The following is an 18,043-nucleotide window of genomic DNA, read 5'->3' as shown; positions in this document are numbered from 1 at the left end:
CCAGGTTACAGTGGGGTGGTTTCCAGCAAATATTCCAGTCGCTTCTTTTGGGCCATGTCTTCATCAGCTGTTCAAAAGTTATTAGGTTGCCTGCATGAGTGCATATTGGATGAGTGTGTGTTGGGTTTGCAAATGAAGTTGTAAATAGGAAGCAGTCAGGATAAGAGCTGGTGCTTTAATGTTTCCTAGCTGGTGCACTTGCTAGTGTGTTCTGGATTTCCGATGTAGACAGTGACACTGAAACCTTAACATGTGCTGATTGTTTACCCAGAGACTTCTAAAGTGGGTGTAGACTTGCTCAAGGAAAACTAACTGGCAGTCTTTTATATGCATATAAACTTTCTCTCTGAGCCTCTGGTAGTTGTTTAGGTGTTAATATTGACTGTCTACTTTAGAGGTGCAAAAAAGCTTTAAATCAGTGCCTTTCTGCATGATTAAAGACTTTTCAAGGTTAAATTTCTGTTTCAAATAATGTAATAGATTTTTAAAACTGTAGTTTTGTTTTAGTGGTCATGATCTCTATACTGAACAGATACAAACTAGGAGTTTAAAAGATATGAATACATATGAGATGGTGGAGAAAACTTCAGTATCCTTTGTAAGGGAAGTTGCTCTGGTTAGTTTATCACAGGTCTTGACAAAATCATCAGGGAAGTAACAGAACTCATTTATGATGGCAGGGGGATGGTGGGTATAGTGCATGGAAAAAGTGTGCAAATGTTTTGCAGTCTTCGGATGAAGATACAGATAACTAACATATTGTTGTGGCATTTACTCTTTAACTAGTACTTTAAAAAATAGTTCCATGTTTTCTTGTAAGTTTAATATATATGTTAGCTCTTAAAAAAAACATGCTTTACAGTTCTAGGTGTATTTCATTACATACTTATAAAAATATTAAAACAGCAATAAGTAAATATTTTACAAGTCTCTTTTTACACTTACTACTTCCATTTTCTGTTGTTGGAATTCAAAGTTTTGAAGCAATTTTAAATTCATCATCTTTGTTTTGTCAAATAATGAACAAACATGGGCAATAGCACCTAGAGTTGGTTTGTTTTATTGTTGGGAAGACGTGTGGCCTAACTTACTCCAGCATGATGTTAGTTGCTCTTTAATAAAAATAACCTTAGAAGGCAAGTCTTATTGGTTGTGTCAAAATATAATTTTTTTTAGGAGCATCCAAGAGTAAAAATTGGTGTTTTCATTGAACAACCCACTCCTTTCCTACCTAAATTTTTAGACAGACTGTTGACACTGGACTACCCAAAGGAGGCCCTCAGTATCTTCATTCATAATAATGTAAGTATGTTACTATTCTGCAAAATGCCATTTTTAGATGTTGTGGTATGAATGAAAAGCTTGTGCTCGCAATAAGGAAGTTTGGAATATCACTGAGTGTGGCTTCATCCCCAGCCACCTTGGTAACACTGAATGCTTCCTTCCTGCTGGGTGATCTCTCCCTGGGGATGGCAGAGTAGGGATGGTCATGGGCAGGAGCTGGGGCACCAAAGAGCCATCCTCTGCTGGCTGGGCACAGGCTCCTTCTCTCTGAAGCCCTTCTGGAGTGCTTTAAAAACTCCTCTGTGCCTATGAGATTGTAGGATGGGGGTTAAAGTACTATGATAAAATACTGCATAAACAGTTTGAGTTGTGTTGTTGGTCTAGATGTACAGCTTTGATTTATATAGCTGATGCGTTGGGTTCTCTTGCTAAAACTTTGGACAAAAGAGCTTGATTTTTAATGATAGCTATATTGGAATATCTTCAAATACTGTTTTCCATCTGTTTGTTTAGGATAGAATACAATTTGTTCTTGGAAACTGTGTTTATGATTCCACAGCAATTTGTACTTTTCATTACAAAAATGTTAACATGATTACAGGAGGTTTACCATGAAAAGCACATCAAGAAATTCTGGGAAAAAGCCAAGAACATTATCAGAAATATAAAAATTGTTGGACCTGAAGAAAATCTGAGTCAAGCAGAAGCCCGGAACATGGGAATGTAACTTCTAATTTATAAATTCTTTATAGTTATGCACACACTAATATTTTTCATCTTTCATGTTACTTTGTATCTTAAATACTAACAATTTTACATCTTAAAGTGTAGAAATGAGCTTTTGTGGTAGAACAAACCCTAGATATCAAATATGAACTGTTGAGTATTTTATGGTGTCTGCTTAATATAAAAGCTGTTGGTCACTTGTGGAAAACATCTTTCTGGTTTGGACTGTTCCACCTCAATAGTCCTTCATCTTTTGATGAAGGCACAGGCAATAGTAGACTGAAGAAATAACAGATATCAGTTTATTTTTACATTATACTCAGCACAAACTATATATTTAAATATCTGTCACCAGCTTGAACTCTTAAGGCTTAAATACTTAAAGCTTTCAATTTTTCATTCTCAAATGAAAGAAGTGATGCAATACAATGAACTTTAATATTTTTTGTGCAGAAAAGTACATGTAGCAGTAACTATGTAGTAGTTGCAAATGAAGTAGAAATTCTAAGTACCACATTTTCAAAAAATGTATGTTTTTATCCAAAACACTTTCAAGCTGAGTTGTCAGTGATTCTACAGAACAGAGTTACACCTTGCACTTGATATGCATTTAACTTCAGATTTGGACTAAGCCAACAAAACAAACAAAACACAACAAAAAGTAAAAATATGGTTAGAGCTGGACCTGGGTATACAGGTGACAATTATATTTCTTCCTATGGATCAAAAAGATGGAGATCTTCTAGAAGTGCTCTAGTACAAGTTTCTGCTTTCAGAAAAAGATAACTTCCAACTGACTTTGTCTTATGTCCTCCCACCTCCTGCTAGGGAGTCTGACTCTAGGCTTACACCTGGCACTTGCAAGACCTGAATCTGACCCTGGGACATGTCCTGTATCAGACCTGTGGGCCACTGGGTTATAGTGGTTGCAGCACTGGCTGGAGTTGCTCGTGATTCTCCCTGCAGGTCCATTCAGCAGGTTATAGTGTCTTACAGACCAGGATCCCACTGAGACCTTGCTGTGGTACTTGGGCAGGCTTTATTTCTTGCATTCTATAATTCTTGCATTCATCTCTCCTTCCAGTCTTCAGTGAATGAAAAGAGCAGAGATAAATTTGAGGCCTCTTTCTGTTGTATTCAGATGTGAAGAGCACTGCATAGGCTGTTCACAGTATTGGCTGAAACAATGAAAGGACTAGTCTTAGATCATAGAATCATAGAATATCCTGAGTTGGAAGGGACCCTTAAGGATCATCAAGTCCAACTCTTGACACTGCACAGGTCTACCCAAAAGTTCAGACCATGTGACTAAGTGCACAGTCCAATCTCTTCTTAAATTCAATCAATTCAATCAATCAAATTGAATTTGATTGAATCAAATTCAATCAATCAAAAAATCAATTTATTTGCTTTCAACCCTCCAGCTAGCTTCCAATATAACCTCATTTGTATCTCAATAGTATTGTGGTGGGAATAATTTGATAGAGACTCTTCAAATTTTAAGGGTTTGATTTACAGACACTAATGTATTTCTCTCCTGTATCTATCCATAATTGATATTTTTGTTCCATCTCTTTTTTTCCCAATTTAGCAGTTTTAACTTTTCTCTATTAATATATAGTAGATTTAGAATGAATTTGGCCTCCTTATTTGCACGTTTCCCACAAAAACTATTTATCTGAAGGAATAAAACAGTCTTCAGTTCATATTTGGTGCCTAGAGTTAAAATAAAACTTCAATTGAACACACAGGAGAATACTTTTGAGTATATATTTCACTTGGTCAACCTTCTTACTTTATTTTTCCACTGTTTGGCTCAGTAAAAACTGGTGATAAATCATGAGATTCTCAGTGAATGAGACTTATGTCAATATAAATGTGAGAAAATAACTTTTTAATTTCATCCATAACAATGTAGCAAACTTCTGCCTACTTTTCTCATTCACATAATAAACTATAAAAAGGCTTTTATTTTATTGCTGCCTACTGATATGGAAAAGCCCTCTCCTGAGCTTGGGGCAGTTGGATAGGTGTTGGAAAAGACCCAAAGTTGTGTAGTCAGCAAGGACTTGTTTGGACAATTCAGCAACATTGGCAGCAACATGAGTGTACAGCTTTCCTTATGCTACAACAGGCAGAAATGGGGAGATAAAGTAAAGTAGAATAAAAAGAAGAAAATCTCATGGGTCATGGTTTGTCAGTAAAGTCGTAGTTCTGAGTGCAAAATGCTGTAAACGAATCTGCTGAGCTTTAGTTTGTACTTCCAATAAAGTATCTTGGTGTTCTACTAAAAGTGCTACATGTACTAAATAGCTACACTGAAATAACTAAGTTTTGTACAAAAAACAAGCGTTCTTTTCAACATTTGGTCTTTGTTTATAAGCAAAGTGTAAAGAAAGTATGTTAAAGGTTTTAGCCATTTAAGTACACCAAAGTTTAGGCCAATTAAGAAGTATATTACTATACATAAGAGTATTGCTAGAAAGCACTTTCCACTTATTCCTTGCTGTGGCCTGAATGCACATACTAAATAGTTCCAAATGTAATCTGGCATTTCTGTATCTGTGAAGGTTAGCATACATCGTAAGAATGTAATACTTTAAAGTAACACAATATCCAAGATTATTTAAATCCCTTCAGGGAAGCTACTTGCCAACATTGAAATCCTAAAGAAAAGATGCATGAGTATGCTATGAATAAGCTTGTTGTATTCATTTTGACAAATCTTTACAGTTTTCTGTATACCTGAAATTGGAAGTGTTTTAATGGAGGCTTTTGTTAGTGACCATAAAATGCGAAGGCAAAAGTTTTATTTTACATTTGATTAGTACCTAGAAATGCCAGGATAATCATCACTTAATACATTTGCCTTTTGGTGATCCAGTCTTCAGTGTTGTATAGAAGGAAATAAGAGGAAAAAAGTCACAGTAGCAGCATTCATTTTTGGCCTCTTAGTCTGTATATATGTATGTATAAATATATATCATAGGTATAAAGATAAAATGTACTTAATATTGTTCATAAAGGTTGAAGTTAGAGCTTTCTTAATATTAGTGACAAACTTTTAATTTAGTATTTTGTTTTGGATTAATGTGAATGATGAACAGAAAGATTTGTCAACATAACATATTGAACCAGATTTAATGGAATTCTGGCTAATTAAGAAAGGGTAAAAGGTAAGGGACCGTAAATTCTGAAATAATATGAAGTTTTCCAGCTGTGTTTGCCTATGACTATGTACAAATCTCTTCTGTTTTTCTTCACATTGTTCATAATTAAAAAACATGAATTCCATTCATATCTTTGTTAGTGGCAGCAGATTTTTTTCCTTCTGGGGAGGTATTGGGCAGTGCTGTGGCTGAAAGCCTGGACTGACAGGGTCTGTCACTGTCAGGTTTAGCTTCCTCAGTAGAGTGGGGATAAAGATACTTGAATATTTTTGGAATGAGTTTAACTAATGTCAAGTGCAATATAAAAAGTTACTACTAACTATTGTAGTTATGGTAATGATAAAGCTACAGGTGAATTGCATTCAGTAGTTGTAATGCTTTAGCTTTCAATGGAGTAGGCTAGTAATGGGAAATGTAAAGAATTGCTGGGCTGTGTTATGGCAGAAATAAAACCTGCCACTTTAAGTTGGAGCAATTATGTGGGAAAGTGCTGATTAAGGAATTACAGTCATATAAGAGTGTATTAATAAGACAAAACTGTTAGTGAAGGAGAAGTTAAGACAAATGGAGACTGACCAAAGATTTAAACAGTGGGTTTGCATCCAAACACTGACTTCTGCAGTAGTGGGAATGCTATTTCTATCACTTCGGTACTTTAAAAATTTGGTTTGAGTCATTATCACATCTTTAGTGGTTGAAGAGGGAAGATTGCTTAAATTTATGGATGGAAAACACCTTACTTTCTGTGATTTCAGTGAAGTCACACATCTGAAATCCTTCGTGTATAGGAAAGTTTGGTAAAAGATCCCAATTGTGTTGACAAATAAGCCTTACAAGAGATGTCCTAAATGCTGATCCAAGTGTTATGTTATGTAGTGGAAGGGAATGGAGGAGATATAAGTAGGGAGCTGTTCCAGTGATCACTGTGACTTGTACATAACCTGTCATGTCTGCTGTTTGTCTTCTCCTGAAGTGACAGATCTCTTCCTTTGCAGAAAACCAGGCAGAAACAATCAAGCCAAATTGAACTTGAACCAAAACCTTGTTTGTAGACAATTCAAAGCATGAAAGTAAAATTATTTTAACACTTCAAACTGTTCGATGAAATTGATGTAAGTCTGTAAATAATAGTGGGGAGAATAGACAAAATCAATAATACCACTTGCATGATGGAAAGCTGCTGCTCTTGTATGACTTGAGGAATTGTTTCAATTTCTTGGAAACTACCTTTGATTTGCTATAATCTCCTACTACTCTGTTAGTGGAGGGAGGCTTGATTCACTTTAACAAATCTTTGCCTAGCAATTGTATTTCTGCTAAAAACATATGTAGTCTGTGTCTTAAACATTCTACCATAAATATAAGTCTGATTTTTGTTTGATGGAAGCTTTCTGTTGAATATGTGGAAATCTGTGCAAATAAGTTATTCTTATAAAATCAATCATAACTGATGGGAATAGTGTATGGGACAAAAAACTACACCTCTGTCCAAATTCTGTTCAGCAGCCATGCATTTGTCTTATGCTTCACTGTAACAACTGTGGTGGTGTTGTATGTCACAAAACAACCCAGAAAAGGTCTTTAGTATATTTCTTTTTTACATTTTTGCCTTTCATTCTCTGTAAAGATTAAATTACTATTCAAATCAACAGATCACATCTATGCCACCTTTGACAGTGTGACAGCCACATGCAAGTTATTTCCTTGAAGCTTACATTTCATATTTTAGCTATCCACTACTGAGCATCAGCATTGGTATCCAGGTGTCTGTTGTAGTGCCCTGACCTTTGTTTCCTATTAGTACTAAGTGTAGTAGCTCTTACAGGACTTGGTGAAGGCTTGATATCACTTTTATTAAGAGAATTATAAGACATCTGATCCATGCTTTTAGGCTTTTTTAGTTTATTGCAGTACCGTGATCTAAACTTATCTTTTGCTGCATAACATGACAGGGATTTTTTTATGCAATGTACAGCTAGGATAGTTGGTTGCAGTATTTTGTCTGGCATTTGGCACCTTTTCTGTTTTCTGGATATGAGTAAGCTAACCATTCTTTTTTGTCTTTTTAGGGACCTTTGTCGCCAGGATAAAGCATGTGAATATTACTTCAGCATAGATGCAGATGTTGTATTGACAAACCCGAAGACTTTAAAGTTACTGATAGAACAGAACAGGTGTAGTGTATCTCTTTACAGAATGCCTTCCAACTTGAAAAGATTCTCTGGGGTTCTTACAGTGAAAATAGGATCCTGTCTGTTCTTGCGAAGTTAGATCCTCTTTGTTTACCTGTGCTATTTGATTGCCATGGCTCATAACAGGCTTGGAGGCCAACAATTCACAAAGCATTTTGTTCCTGTCAGGCAACAATTCCTGATGTGAATTTCAAATGCTTCAAAATTTGATCTGGAGAGAATGGTATGGTGTAAACAGGCTTTGTGAAATAAATCAATACTTTAAGGAATAACAATTTCAAAGTTGTTCAAGCAGTAGGCTTAAACCAACAACGAAAAAATACCAACAAAATAAGAAACCCACAAACCATAAACCAATAGTTTACTATTGGTGTTGCAGTAATATTATTTTAAAATCATAAATGTGATAAAATAGAAATGTTTTATTGTAGATGAAGCATCTCTAATGACCAGTGTCTCCTTGTTTTAATATGATCTCTTAAGCTGTACTAAGCAGTGACTTAGCCAGTGGCAGCTTTTGGCAGCTGCACCTGATGGAAGTGCTGTTTGCCATGCAGTGTGTAGCAGTGTGGCCAGCTGATATCCCTGCTGGCAGTCCCAGTGCTGCTTCACTGAGCCACAGCCCTGTAGGAGACCCTGCTTTTCTGTATGCTGTTGCCATGGTACCCAGTCTGTGCACTTCTGCCAATTTGAAACTCCCCAGGTTAGGTTGGTGGTGTTTGCTTCTTGCTAACAAATTTGGTATCTCTGGTATGTTACATACTAGGACTTCCCTATTTTGATTCAGTGTTGAATTTTGGGTAAGCTAATTTTCAACCTGGAATAACTTTGGTACCTGAAGTTTTACCCTTTTTTATATTTTGTCTCTGATATCGTGATGCTTTTTATGTCACTGTGCTGTAAGTAGTATTTTTTTGATTATGGAAATTCAAATCACCTCTAGTTTATAGGAATTGTTGCTTCTGTTATACTGTTTTTTTTTTATCTCTGGGATGTAAGAGCCTGAATGCTTTTTTTTATCCATCTCAAGTTCATAATAGCTGCTATAAGGTTTTACAGTCACTGGTGTTTTAACTATGTTCTTTTCTGAGGTGAGAAAAGCTGGTATATTTTGACATATTGTTTACGTATCACAGTTCATGTTTTCTAATTCAATGTCACTTTGCAGAAAGATAATTGCTCCACTTGTAACACGTCATGGGAAGCTTTGGTCCAATTTCTGGGGTGCTTTGAGCCCAGATGGCTACTATGCTCGGTCAGAAGATTATGTTGATATTGTCCAAGGGAAAAGAGTGTAAGTAATTATAAGCTAATTTTTAAAGTCAAGGTACCCATGTATGGTCATTAGGAACATATACTTCATGATTTTTATACAATCTTATTTTTGTGTTATTTCTGAAGGACCTTAAGTTATTTGTATTGTTCAGCTTTTTCTATTTCATAGAAACTTTTATTTCTTGTTTTTTCCAAGATCACATCTTGAAATTAAAAAAAAAAGCAAACATGAGCTATTCATCATAGATATAATAATTACCAGTATCTGTCTGATTGTGTCTGGTTATGCTGGTAGTGTATAATACAGAAAATAGCAAAACAAATAGCAAAAAACAACTGGATCCCAGGAATCTTAGTCAAAAATGATCTCTGCATTCATCATATGTCTTCATCTTTTTGAGGCAAATGTTTAATCAACAAGTGACAATGATTGCAACTTCCTTATTCTGGTGTTTCTTCTTGTATAATGTCAAGTATATCCTACAGACTTCTTGAGGAACATTTTTCTGCTGTAGCCTTTTAGGCTTGTCCTTACCCTAAAGCCTGACTTTCCCATGTGGTGATGTCTTTTTATTGCCCTTGGAAGAACAAAGAGGTCTGAAACAGATTGCTTGAACAGAACTGGCTTGTTCTCAATAGCACTGAAAGATGTGCTCATGGTGCTGGGAGGCCTGGCCATGGGAGGGAGGGAATCTGCAAAGCATTCATTATAGCAGCACTGCTTTGTTGATATTGGCCCAACTCATGTAAATATATGGCCTGCTGTGGTCAGTGGGTGTTTATGTGAGGGGGTCAGATGAGCTGTGTGAAGCCGTAGTAGTCTTTCAACTCATTTAAAAATCTGTTTCAGAATTACTTTTTTCCATCTGTCATTGTAGAATAATAGTATAATTTAAGAGTTTGCCTTAAATATGAAAACATGAAGTACATTTGTAGTTAAAAACTCTCTTCAGGGAACTTGACCTTATTTTTTATGAAAATAATTTGTAGAAACTGAATTACAGCCTACACTCACGTTTGAGAAGTGATTTCTTGATGCACAGCTGTAATTCTTCAGATGTCTTGGGAATGTTTTAGCTTCATTGCCTTGAAACTTGCTTTGTCTTACCAGCAAATCCAGAGATGCTGATTTACTAGAATAGACAACAAATTAGTCATAGAATATCCCAAGTTGGAAGGAACCTGTGAGGATCGAGTCCAACTCCTGAATTATTATGAAATTAGTTATTTGCCTTTTTTTTTACAGAGGAGTATGGAATATTCCATATATGGCAAATGTATACTTGATTAAGGGACAAACCCTCAGATCAGAGATGAAAGAGAACTACTTCACACGTGATAAGTTGGATCCTGATATGGCTTTCTGCAGGAATGCCAGGGAAATGGTAATGTACATCTAGAACGGCTTGCTTTAAATGCACACAGGCTTCTTTGTGTTATGCTACACTTGACCGTTTCACTTAATCTTGGTTTTAAAATTTTTACTTCTAATTCAAAGTACTGGCCAATTTTTGTGACACAGAACATTTTAGGTGTATTTTTTTTAATTGTTGAGAACAGATTAGAAGTTTTTCCAGTGGCAGTGCACTGGCTATGTGGTAGTTTTTATTTATTTAAACATGCTGAAACTTCCTGTTGAGGTTAAAGACCTTCCTTGGTGGTGGAACCTCAACAGGAGGGAAGAAGGCTCAACTTCTCCGCTGTGCATGACTTCAAATTTATCAATACACACACCTTTACTATGCACACTTTGATAGAATGTGAAACTTCTAGAAGACTAAGCTGGAATATTCTGCAATTTTATAAGTTAATACACTTTTAATCTAGTAATGGACAATAATATAAAAAACAGATATGTGGAATGGTAGGAATCTTCTTAGGGGATATGAATTACTTATTAATTTTTCTAGGTTTGATTAAAACTGTATCAGAAACTTGTTACTTCCAGTAAACTAATGAGAAACTTAACTTGTACTGTAAAAATGAGTATGTAAATCCACACTTCTACTGATATTTACACTAGTTTCGGCACAGAAATGATAAGAGCTAAACCAGACCTATTTCCAGACACTATAGCATTGAAAAATAATTCTGCTGAATTGAACAAGAAAAGTTGGCAAGTATTAAGTCCCCCCATAACAAGGCATGATTTCTTTTCTTTGTGCTGACTCCTCAACCTCCCCATCCAATTCTCTTGTATTCAAACCTTCTCAGCATCATTTATTGCAGACTTGTGCTTCCCATGCACTCATTCAACTAATCTGACTGTGGCTCATCAGGAAACTGCTTTTTCTTTCCTGGTCTGTGCTGTAAGATTGTTTGGTACATGCTTGTTTTTGTATTGCAGCAGATAAGAAGGGGCTGGTGGAAACAGCTTTGACTTGTATGTTAAGCTTTGCTTGGAGATGCATGTTGTCTGTAAAGGCATATCAGCTTTTGATTGAAGGCTGCCATTTCCCTATTGTAACTGTAGAAACCTAGTAGCACTTGGACAAAAAAAAGAAACTGTATCAGAAAACTGATGTGATGATTCTCCTTCATTTTAGACTTTACAAAGGGAAAAAGACTCCCCTTCTTCGGAAACATTCCATATGCTCAGACCCCCAAAGGTGTTGATTTTTTTATTTGTTAGTTCTTATTACATGCAGTGCTATTCTACCAAAGGAAGATCCTTTTCCTCTGTCCACTTACTCTTCACAGAATATCACTACAGCTTTCTCTTTAGTCTTGTAAGATTCCAATTTGCAACAGCACAGGTTCTTCACAACCAGCTCCAAATGACTTATGCTTGTTATTTCCCCAGGATAGTTTCTCAGTGTTCCTGGGGTCATGGCATGCTAAAGCAGTTTTCTAGCAGATAAAATTGATTCAGCAGGCCTAGGACGGAATAAAGCTAAAATTCCTGCTAGGTCAGCCAGGGTCCCTCCATGAACATAGGGTAGCTGTGAAATCAGTGTCGTTTTAAGCTGTTTTTCTTGAGCCAGACCCTCCTTATTCTCCATGCTGCAGCTATTTTATGATTTGATAGGTGCCCAAAATAGGGCACGTATTTAACAATCATTATCATTCTAACAATTTAACTCTTTTTCAGACAAAAACTTAGAAATAACAATATCCAAGAAATAACAATATCCAAATGGGAATGTCTTTATTGCAAATTTAGGTCACAAATGCTTCTGAAATGAGATTTAAGTCTGAAAAACAGTAAACTTAATGAATACTCAATTTCTTAAAATATTTTCTGCTACCATTGCTAATTGAGTTTTTAATAGTTTTTAATATCTTCTGTTAGCAGTTTGATAATAAAACTGTATTACCACACTTCATATTTTGTACATATTTTTCCAATGTTTTCTAAGGGGATAATACTTGAAAGTGCTTAGTCGCTTTGCACCCTGATCTGAATATTCTTGGGCTGTATTTGCAAATATCTTTTTTTATTTCAGGCCAATTCACCAGGATGATATAGTGAATACTCTGAAATGTTTCTTGTTTTGATTTCCATTAGGACTTTCTGTTAGCATGTTCTCTTGGCTTTTAGTTAGAAACTAAAACTTAGATGTTGATTTTTTTCATGTGAATATCTTCAGTTTGAGAACAGATAATTCTAGTGTGGCTGCTTAGGTTTTCTGGAAAACAATCTCTTGTCTGTTTTCTCCTTTCTGTATATTTTTGCACTATGAATAATGTCTTTGTTTAACTGTCTTGAAAGATATATTCGATCTAATGCTTGTAAACAAGAAATCAAGTTTTTGATTAGTCAAGTATTTTGCTAAGATGGATGGTTTTGCTAATGATATTTTCTGTTTGGTGTAGGGTGTTTTCATGTACATCACCAACAGACATGAATTTGGAAGACTTCTTTCCACAGCCAATTACAATACCTCCCACTATAACAATGACCTCTGGCAGATATTTGAAAATCCTGTGGTATGCATCTAATTATTGAATAAACACTTTTTTCAAATACAATGTATTATAAAGTACTTGGAACTTCAAGACTTTATGCAGAAAACATGTACGTATTGTGCACTAAATATTGGTTGTATATTTAGTGGTGTTCTCTACCACTCATTTGATGACAATATCAAAGTTCACTGATGACTGTAGTAAGGAGTTGGAGATATGGCCATGATGTAGGCTGTGGATTCATGATTTAGACATGATGAAATCCATTTCTTTTGTGGTTATAAGGAATTGTTTAATTGTTTCTTGTGCTTTCCATAGAGCACATGAACAGAGCACAAATGATTCTTTAGTAGATGAATTCTTAATCTTTTAAAATTATTCTTGCCAGGACTGGAAGGAAACCTACATAAATCCCAACTATTCAAAGATCTTCACGGATAACATAGTAGAACAGGTGAGTATAACTATCATTAGACAAAGACTACTTGTCTTATTTTGGGGATTGACTGATAAGTTACCATGGAAACAGCTATTATATGCCAATGCTTTGGTGTGCAGCAGAACAGTTTGTTTTGGATCACTACTAAATTTGTCAGTGAAAATCGAGATGCTAGAAGTCCAAAAAAAAAATTTGCTAGATTGTTCAGATTAATGTAATTGTAGAAGTAATTGCCGTCTCCAGAATAAAATTGTAGCTTATTTGAGTAAGCTAGTACCACTAGCAAAAGACCTAATAAAATTTTTGTAAGAGATTGTTGTGGTTTTAGTATCTAGTAAAGTCACGCTCTTACAGATGCTTTCCTTGGGGTTTGCATTCCCCTATGGATTCTATAAGATCTGGTAACCATCAACCCAAGATGAAGCCTTTTGCTGGATACTAAGTATTTTTTTCCTTTCTGTCTGTCTGCTTGCTTTCATGTAACTGGGCTGGACACAGTGCTTTTACTATGATAACTGTTTACCAGTGTTGGATGACTGTTTTTGTGACAATTAGGCACAGTGTTTTAATAAACTTGGCTTCATTAAAAGCTGGGATAAATTGCTTTTGTATTTAAAACTGTTAAGTTTGAAACAGTTTTTCTTAATAGTTCTTATGTAAAAGACTCAGGCTATTAAACCAACCAAGACACAGAATATTTGGGTGCACTAGTGCAGCTGTTAAAGCTGAGTCACAACTTCTAAGGTAGCTCATAGCTTTTGCTTCATTCTGTGAAAATACACTTGTGGACCAAGACAAAACTTGATTATTTAAATAGATCTGAATTATGGCTCAGAAGAGAATGGCTGATATTCTTTAGTGACCAAAAAAGTGAAAGTGTTGTTGGCATGAGCTGGTTTTACAGCTGAAAATAAAAGGTAACTGTTGTAACTTAACTCCACTAAAAGAGATGAATGTAGATTTCATGTTTTCATAGCCATGTCCGGATGTTTTTTGGTTTCCAATATTTTCTGACACCGCCTGTGATGAATTGGTAGAAGAAATGGAACATTTTGGACAATGGTCTGGCGGAAAACACCAAGTAAGTGTCAGCCTCTATAAACATTATTGAGAGTACATTTATAATAAGTCATAGTGTACTGCAATAAACTTTCCAACAAATGCTAATGACCCGAGACATCTGCTGCATGGTATAAAAATGCCTTGTTTTGTCTACTACATAGCTTGTTGTTCAGTAGTTTAAGACATTCCTCAATTAGCCTTAAAGTAGCAAATTCAGACTTTAGGCATACTGCAGCTGCTGTAGTAGTTATCCAAGGCTGATCTTCAACTGTTCAGAGAAGTTTTTACTCATTCACCTCAAATCCTGATTTGTCAGACTTGCCCCCCTAAGTGGTTACCTACAGGTGTCATAAGATACTATTTGTATTTGCACCAGGTTCAAAGTATTCATAACTACTGCTTAAAGCAGTATTCATAAGTATTCATAACTACTGCTTAAATCCAAGTTCTAAAAGCAAAGGTTTATCAATTTTGCAAATGCTTGGAAAGGAGATATGTTGCAGTCACAATTTTACTCCAGGTTGTAGCTTCTAGAAAGGCTTCTTAAAATGCTTTTATCTTAAAATTATTTTAGCATATTTAATTATAAGCATACTTAATCTTATTTAATCTTAAAATTATTTTAACATTTTTATCATGACAGTTGAGGCCTGTGCTCTGATCTGATCTAACTTTTTGCATCTACATCTCAATAATTAAAACCAGTTCCCTAGTGAAACTCTTATTTACAGGCAGCACATTTGGATGTGCTGCCTGTAAAGGCAGGTGTCCACTTACCTTCCAAAAAAACATCCAGTTCTTGATCATTGATACTTCAGCAATTACAGCAGTTAGCTGTGAGATTACTGTACGTTAAACTTATATATGCACTGCTCTGCAGAATCATGAATGCTTGTAGAAGTGCCAGAAGCATTCCGTGCCCATATTTCAAGACTATTTATGGTGTTTTCATTAGGACAGCCGTATTTCTGGAGGTTATGAAAATGTCCCAACTGATGATATTCATATGAAACAAATTGGACTGGATAATGAATGGCTGCATTTCATAAGAGAGTTCATTGCACCAGTGACACTAAAAGTGTTTGCTGGCTATTATACCAAGGTATGTGTTTAAAAGTATTGCAGATAATCTCTAAATGCAATTACTAATTCTAAGTATTTTAACAAGTGTATCATAGCCACGTAGCAGTAATTATAGATGAATATTGTGTTGTTAACTCAGCTTTAAATGGAGAAACAAAACCAACAGCAACAAAAAACCTTGTGTGACTAGGAAGTTTGCATGTTGAAGTCTGACTATATATTTTGTTTCAGGGATATGCTTTATTGAATTTTGTTGTAAAATACAGCCCTGACAGACAGCGGTCACTCAGACCTCATCACGACTCCTCTACATTCACGATCAATATTGCACTCAACAAAGTAGGAGAGGATTTTCAAGTAAGTTGGCAACAAACTTATTAAAATTTAAAAAGTCATTCTTGGAGTGTCTAATATTGTTTTCAAACTAGAGCCCAAATGGATATACTGAAAAGCTGTGTTGAAGGGGAAAAGATGCAATGCAAGCAGAGAGATTTTATTTCCTGGTGGTTTTGATGAAAATTTTTCTCTATTGCAGGATCTGTGCCTGTTAATGCACTAAAGTTGAGTTGGTCAAAATGGCTTTAGATGATGGAGGAAAGGAGTAGAGGAAAAAGTTTGGAGATATTCACTTTTTACATTTCTGAAACGATTAATGTAGTGAAATACATTTTTTTCATTTTTAAATACTACCAAGTTCTCTTAAATGGCTTTTCTTTAGTTTTTTGTTTTTAAAAAAATTCTTTAGGCCAGACACAAAACTGAAACTTTCACTAAGGACAAAGTAGTACAGTTGTACTGCTTTCTCTTTTTGCCCTAAGATAAATTTTTTGCTGTGATACTTATTCAAATAAAACAGCCCTCAGGAAATGGAGACAAACAGGGTAGTAACAGTAACATCCAGCTTTGACTGGTAGAGAAACTTAAACCTTTTTTTATAAGGCCATGTCCTGTATCATTTGTACTTGCACTTAACATCCATATGTATGTTTCTCAAATTTATTCCTTTAGAAAATATTGCTTCAGCTTGAAACCAACAACTAGACTAATTTAATTAGCATTGTTTAAATGCTGTCATGGATAGAGATGCAGTTCTAGAACAGGGCCTATGAACATTGGTTTGCTATTCTCTGCATCATTTGCAGTAATGTTACTGAAAATCTGTTTCTCGGAGGTGCTGACTGAATGAGTTGGTATCCAGGGAATGCTAAAGTAAAGTAAGGGGAAGTCTAAATTATTGCTAAATCTCGCCTGTTATGTGTTGCTCAGAAGACAGTAATTTGAACAATAGTATGCATAGTTTAAACAAAACTTACTGTAACAGCCTATTATTATCATATTTTAAATTGTGGATAAATATTTATCATAAGTGTGGTGTTGGTTCTGTTTTTTTTGCTACAGGGAGGTGGATGTAAATTTCTTAGGTACAACTGCTCCATTGAGTCACCCAGGAAAGGATGGAGCTTCATGCACCCAGGAAGACTTACTCATTTACATGAAGGACTTCCTATCTTGAATGGCACAAGATACATTGCAGTATCGTTTATTGACCCATAATTTTATTTTCGACACCAGTGTTTGATTCTTTACCTAAACATTTATTTATAGTTTTCTTCTGGAAGATGGTGATGCAAGAAATTAAGTTACTGTTCCTAGACAGCAGGGTTACTTTGGGTTAAAGAACAAAAAAGTTTTTAAATTTCTCAGTATCTGCTCTGAGCCTTGAGTCACAAAATAAACATGTCCTGCTTATCTTTCCATTTTGCTGTCTTAAAGAGTAGGTAAGGAGGAAAAATGGAAAATCATTTTACAATGAATCTTTCTATTTTGGGAAAAATCCTAGATGCAAAATTATCTGAAACTTATTGTGGTTTTTATTCAAGTGACACATTTAAAATTGTGTAGTGTATATATTTGGTACCAACTAATTAAAAAGCACAGCCTAAAAACAAAGTGAATGTCATGCATTTATTGGGGTTAAGCAATAATTCTGGAGACTGGTATATATATCTAAGGGAAAACATCTCAGTAGCCTGTTTTCTTAATTCACTTAAAGATGCACATTTCAGTATTTTAGGGGAAAAAAGGCAGAGATGGAGTAATGATTAAATAATTCAGCTAAGAAAAATGTTTTTATCATTTGTTTTAAGAACTCAACGTGTTAAAATTACTTATCTTCACCAAGTGACCTTCACTTAAAATAGTTATTTTTCTAAGTATGTAATTGAACCCAACTGATGCTAGAAATTTGGTGTTTATTTTCAGTGATGGTAAATTTTAATAGCAGGATCTTTTATAAAGACAATTTTCTACTTGTATTTAAAGTTACTTGAATTTTGTATCAGGAAAATGAAATTGTGGAAGTCCCTTTTAAACCTAAGGGTCTTAACTTGCTGTTTATTTTAAAGAAATACATTTAAAATATTCCTACTGTATCTACTGTTTGTAATTTAAAGAAACTTGAAACAAACTATCTCAAAGTCTACTGTGCCAAAATGCACATCTTGGAAAATCTTGTGAAAAATAAAGGGTAATTTTAATGTAACACCTTGTGGTTTTATTCGAGTGGGCGGCTGAGCTCTGCCACACCTGCTCTCACTCCCCCTCCTCAAAGAGGAATAGGGAGAAAATGCAATGAAAAGGGCTCAAAGGTTAAGATAAGGACAAGGAGATCATGCAGTAATTATCATGACAGGCAAAACAGACTCAGTATAGGGAGATAGTAATAAGCAATAAGTCTTACTAACACACTAGAGAAGTGAGAAACAAAGGAAAGAAACCAAAAGTGCCTTTGTCTCCATCCACCTTCTTCCACCTCCTCCCCTAGAGGCACAGGGGAACAGAGGAACAGAGGTTATGGTCAGTCTATAGCTTTCCTTCTCTGCTCCTTCTCGGTCACTCTTATC

General features: G+C 35.3%; 1 protein-coding gene across 2 annotated transcripts in view; it reads left to right on the top strand.

The window, feature by feature from the left end:
- The window catches only part of PLOD2 (procollagen-lysine,2-oxoglutarate 5-dioxygenase 2), a 46,914-nt gene extending 29,232 nt beyond the window's left edge, over window positions 1-17,682 (top strand). The window contains exons 9-20 of one of the 2 annotated variants that reach the window (XM_068692249.1): window positions 1,177-1,302; window positions 1,886-2,007; window positions 7,250-7,354; window positions 8,541-8,666; window positions 9,894-10,032; window positions 11,194-11,256; window positions 12,464-12,577; window positions 12,945-13,010; window positions 13,972-14,076; window positions 15,013-15,159; window positions 15,372-15,497; window positions 16,539-17,682. In XM_068692249.1, the coding sequence (XP_068548350.1) occupies window positions 1,177-1,302; window positions 1,886-2,007; window positions 7,250-7,354; window positions 8,541-8,666; window positions 9,894-10,032; window positions 11,194-11,256; window positions 12,464-12,577; window positions 12,945-13,010; window positions 13,972-14,076; window positions 15,013-15,159; window positions 15,372-15,497; window positions 16,539-16,694 (1,395 nt within the window). In that variant the 3' untranslated portion in view covers window positions 16,695-17,682. The remainder of the gene's footprint in view (window positions 1-1,176; window positions 1,303-1,885; window positions 2,008-7,249; window positions 7,355-8,540; window positions 8,667-9,893; window positions 10,033-11,193; window positions 11,257-12,463; window positions 12,578-12,944; window positions 13,011-13,971; window positions 14,077-15,012; window positions 15,160-15,371; window positions 15,498-16,538) is intronic. The other variant, XM_068692250.1, reaches the window with a different exon arrangement.
- The last annotated feature ends 361 nt before the right edge of the window (window positions 17,683-18,043 follow it).

The sequence above is a fragment of the Anas acuta genome, chromosome 9, assembly GCF_963932015.1.
Source record: "Anas acuta chromosome 9, bAnaAcu1.1, whole genome shotgun sequence".
Lineage (NCBI taxonomy): Eukaryota > Metazoa > Chordata > Aves > Anseriformes > Anatidae > Anas > Anas acuta.
Note: the sequence above shows the minus strand (reverse complement) of the source record. Positions and strands in the feature narration are given on the sequence as shown.